The sequence below is a fragment of the Tamandua tetradactyla genome, chromosome 2, assembly GCF_023851605.1.
Source record: "Tamandua tetradactyla isolate mTamTet1 chromosome 2, mTamTet1.pri, whole genome shotgun sequence".
NCBI lineage: Eukaryota > Metazoa > Chordata > Mammalia > Pilosa > Myrmecophagidae > Tamandua > Tamandua tetradactyla.
In genome coordinates, this window is record NC_135328.1 from 93355550 (window position 1) to 93360442 (window position 4893).

Here is a 4893-nt window from a genome sequence, read left to right on the forward strand (position 1 = left end):
TTTCTTTTTTGTGATAAATAACATATATATAAAAGCAATACATTTCAAAACACATCGCAACAATTAGTTGTAGAACAGATTTCAGAATTTGGTATGGGTTATAGCTCCACAACTTTAGGTTTTTACTTCTGGTTGTTCTAAGATTTTGGACTAAAGAGGTTTTTTATTTATCCAAAAGCCTGTATGAGTTTCCTGGTCTCTGCCAGGGAATGTGCTAGGAGTTGGGGCTACAGGGATTAGTGACTCCTTCATATAGTCAGGGCTTGAAGTTGAACTTTTGTCTAAGGTATATCTTTTTGTATATACATGGAATTATTTGGAGGCTGCTTACAAAACCATTTACTCTAAGGGGAACACGACTCACTGTGGAAATGATGCTGGGGTGTTGTGATTCTGTGTCATCAGCATCCAAATCAATGTTTAGATTTGATTCACATTCTTAAAAATCAGCACATTTTTGTGATTGATGCTTACGTAGAGGAGATATGTGTTTAAAAATCATTTAACTAGTTAGTAAAATATCCTTCAAAAACATCAAGCTGTATTGATGTCTGATATAGTCCTTTCTGACTCCTGCTTAGGGCCGTGATGATCTGACTGGAGAACCTCTGGTTCAGCGTGAGGATGACAGACCAGAAACAGTTATCAAGAGACTGAAGGCTTATGAAGTCCAAACGGAGCCAGTCCTGGAATATTACCAGTGAGGTTTTTGCTTTTTGGAACTTCTCTTGTATGATAAAGCAGGGTATACAGTGGGGTACAGAGTCAGTTTTTGATTATTCATACTTTACAGGATTGATAATCAAATAACAACCCAATTCAGGTTGGACTAAACAATAAAGGAAGCATATTAGCTTGTGTAACAGAAGGTAGGTTGGGCTTCCCTCACCCTTAGACTTGTCATTCTCTCAGCTTTGCCTTCCTTTGTGTATTGGTTTTGCCCTCAGGTAGGCATCCTGTATGATTGCAGATGGTTTCCAGGAACAGCCAGGACCTTTCTCTTTATGAAGGGGTTGCTATTGGGGGTGGGAATCTTTCCTCCCAGTGCACAAAGCCCTCATTATCACTCAGATTAAACTAACTTGAATAGTCATTGTGGTCAGGGCATGCCCTTGATGCACTAAATGTTTTAGGCCTGTGTTATTGCCCATCCCTGAACCAAAACCTGGGTGGGAGGGATTGTGCTGATTGGCCCATCCCCGCCACTGCAGGGTGGGTGTCACCCAGATTCTACTTTGTGGTGAAGGGAGGGCTGGAATGAATACTGGGGAGGCATGCCTAATAATTCCCGCTACATGTGCCAGTAGAGGATATAGCACGGAAGAATGTCAAATGCTGAATAATCCTCCTATCACTTATTTGGCTCAATAATAACTTTTAAAAGCTTATATTCTGACATGGTTTTATATGCTGCTCTTCAGGAAATTCATATTGCACAACAAATATGGGAACCATGCTGAATCAGTATCTGACGGGCTGGGAAACAATGCATTTTCCATCATCCTTTCCCTCTTTCAGAGGATCAGTTGCATCTCCTTTTCTTTCATTCATGTGCTTATTGAATATAATACAGAGTTAACACAGTACAGTGTCCTGAATAGCGCCAACTCTGGAGCAGGCCTGCATAAGTTCACAACCCAGCTCCACCATTTATTAACTTGGCCTTAACCTCTTGCTTAACCTCTGTCTGTTTTTCTCCTCTGTAAAATGGCAGTGATAAGATAGGTTGAAAGAGTAAATGAATTAATATGTGTATCTCTTAGCACTGTGCTAGACATTATATAATTACTATTTTATTGCTGGCTGAATATGCAGTGAACCCTGAAAGAATAGTCTCCAAACTATTTTACTAGTTTTGTCTGGAGGGCAAAGTTATAAGGGAGCTAATGATTCACTTTCTAAAGTAATTGCTATTCTAATTTTGTGATTTGTACGATGGGTCCTGGCTCTGCAAATTACTAGGTGTGTGACCCTAGGCAAGTATTTAACCGATTGTGCCGTAGATTATTTAAAATTAGGGCAATATTAGTGCCTACTTTATGGGGTTGCTAAAGCTTCCAGAGTGTAATATACCAGAAATGGGTTGGCTTTTACAAAGGGGATTTATTAGGTTACATATTTATAGTTCTAAGGCTGTGAAAATGTCCAAATTATGACACCTTGACTTTGAAGACAAGGTGCCGGCATCTGGAATATAAGTGGGAAGGCAAGAGGCTGGCATCTACTGGTCCTTGCTCCCTGGTCATTGCTTTCAGCTTCTGATCCAGTGGTTTTCTCTGTAAGCATTTTGGATCCTCATTTAGCTTCTCCAGGACAAACTCTGAGTTTCATCTCTTAGCTTAACATCTCCAAATGTCTGTGTCTATTGGTTTCATCTCTCTACCCTGTGTCAGCTCTGAGCTGTATGTTTTCTGCCTTTTATTCTCTTCATACAGGGCTCCAGCAAAAAGATTAAGGCTCACCTTGAATGGGTGGGTCACATCTCCATGGAACCAACCAATTCAAAAGGTCCCACCCACAGTTGGGTGGAGTACTTTTCCATGGAAACAATCTAATCAAAAGGCCCCACCCAAACAACAGATCTGCCCCCACAAGATTGGATTGGTTTTTCTGAGCTATATAGCAGTTTCAAACCAGCCCAGTTGTTAAGGGAATTAAGTGAAATAACCCCTTGAAAGACTTGTTAACAGTCCTGGTACTGTTAGCTATTATTATTTACTCTGTCATTGAGCTAGACCCTGGTTCACAGAAATACTTAGGCCCAGTCCCTGCCAGTCGTCAAGAAACTCACCTTCCATATGCGGGTGTTGCAGGGAGCTGGTTAAATAATATGCATCATACAATATAATACATGCTTATATTAATCAGGAACCTAATTCACATTAGCATAAGCAAAAACAAAATTTATTGGTCATGTAATTTAAAAGTCCAAAGATTGGTGGCTAAGTCCAGGGGCTTAAACAGTGTCATTATGCCTTGGTCCCTCTTAGCTCCATTTTCCTGTGTTTGCTTCAATTTCAGGTGGGTTCTCTGTGAGGTAGTCCCCCAACAGCTCCAATTTACATCCTACCAGTTTAGCTAATCCAGCAAAAAAGAGAGCCAAGTGCCAGGTAATTCCGGCAAAAGTCCTGGGACTGGCACTTAGCTCTGATCACATCCATCCTTGGCGCTGAGCAGTGGGGGGGCAGTCCCATCTGAATCTCATGGACTCAGATTGGTGGAGAGGTTGGTTAGTTCTCAAAAGAAACTGGAAGAATGGAGAACACACTGATACTGGACAGATAAAAACAACTCTGCAAGGCAATTTGTAGAGGCTTTAGTTCTGTCTAAAGGCAGGGAGGGAAATTGGAGAAGGCAGCAGAGGTGAAGTGTGTGACTCAGGTAGCTATCTTAGGAGATATCCTAGTCTTTCAAGGCTGTTTCTGGCCCATGCTGCCTATAGTCATTAATTCAAGCTTCTCCTATCTCCTCCATGGAGAACTAGGACTGGACTTCAAAAAATTGAAAGTGCTATTTGCAACAATCTTTTTATAGTCAGCACTGTTCTTTGAAAATACTGACGGTTGTATTGCTTCTAAAACTTTTCAGTTTTGCACTTTGTATAGAGTAATTAGGTCTTTGTTTCCAAACACCATGATGTTATTACTTTGTGGAGGACCAACTATTTGAGACTGGTTCCATTCTACTATAGGAATGAAAATGACAAGTGTTGTTTCCAAGAGAGTTTTAGGCTTGAATAGATGTCTGCAGTTGTGCCCTCAGTAATTAACCCACTTGTGAGACTGACGTGATTTTAAAGTGGCTCTTCAAGGAGCTTACAGCAATTAAGAAGCTGGCTCTCTTGAAAGCTTTAAAGATGCCTGTGAATTTAGAAGCAGGAGGGCTTCTAATATGCAGCAAGTACTATATTTGTATAATTTCTTTCAGAAGATGTTTTGTACCAAAAAAAACCGACAGTGGGAATTATTTGTTAGTCTTAACTGATAAATTTCATGAGATATTGAGAAAGGAATGCTTTTGCCCCCAGTGAAGCTTCTGAAAACCCAGTAAGAAGAGTTGCAGAGGTATGACTGGTCTGTTTTTAGAAAGTAACAAACCAGAATTCTTCAGTTGCTTTTATGCAGCTTTTAAACCAGTGTTTACGACACACTTGTGTGTGCCATAAGTGGGTTGAGAGGGTGGGAGAGAGCAAGAGCAATGCCAGAATCTCTGGAGAGGATCTGTATGGTTTGAAAGGCAACCCTAGGATTCTGATCCTCAGTCATCCCCAGGAAATTGCAGTAAAAATCTGTCAAGGGAGAAATGGAGAAACCCAATGAGAGAAAGAACAGAAATAACACTTTTTATCCCCCTTTCCTCTAAAATTCAGAAGGAGAGAACAGAGGGAAAAATAAACCTAGGTGATAGAAGGAATGCTTATTAGAAGCTTTTTGCAGATGGAAAGGTGGGCAAAAAAAAAAAACCAAGGGAGATTTTGGCATCTGACAGACCTTGTGTTTGGAAACCTAATACCAGCTGAGTGATTCAGGCTCTTACTGTATGTCACTAAGATGCAGTTTTATCAAAGTAAATAAGGAAAGTTGACTTTGGAGAAGATTAATTGAAATGTTACACGTAAAGCACTTAGCATGGGGCTTTACATATAGTGCATGCTCAATAAATGATAGGTGCTATTATTTTTTAAAGTAACTATTTATTTAAAGCCAGAGGGCACAAATAAAACTAAAATCCAGGCTTGCTGGTACCCAGCCAAGTGTCTTTCTCCTTTGATCACAAGACCTATACTTACTGAGGCCCCCAAATCCATAATATCATATTAAACTATTGTTTTGAAAAACTCATTGGGAAGACTCAGACCTGTATTCATTTCTTTTTTTTTTTTGACATTTTTAG

At 40.0% G+C, this 4893-nt stretch overlaps 1 protein-coding gene across 1 annotated transcript in view; it reads left to right on the forward strand.

The window, feature by feature from the left end:
- Nucleotides 1-4893, forward strand: part of AK3 (adenylate kinase 3) — a 51743-nt gene that overhangs the window by 40865 nt on the left and 5985 nt on the right. The window contains exon 4 of the mRNA XM_077148275.1: nt 582-700. Within this exon, the coding sequence (XP_077004390.1) occupies nt 582-700 (119 nt within the window). The remainder of the gene's footprint in view (nt 1-581; nt 701-4893) is intronic.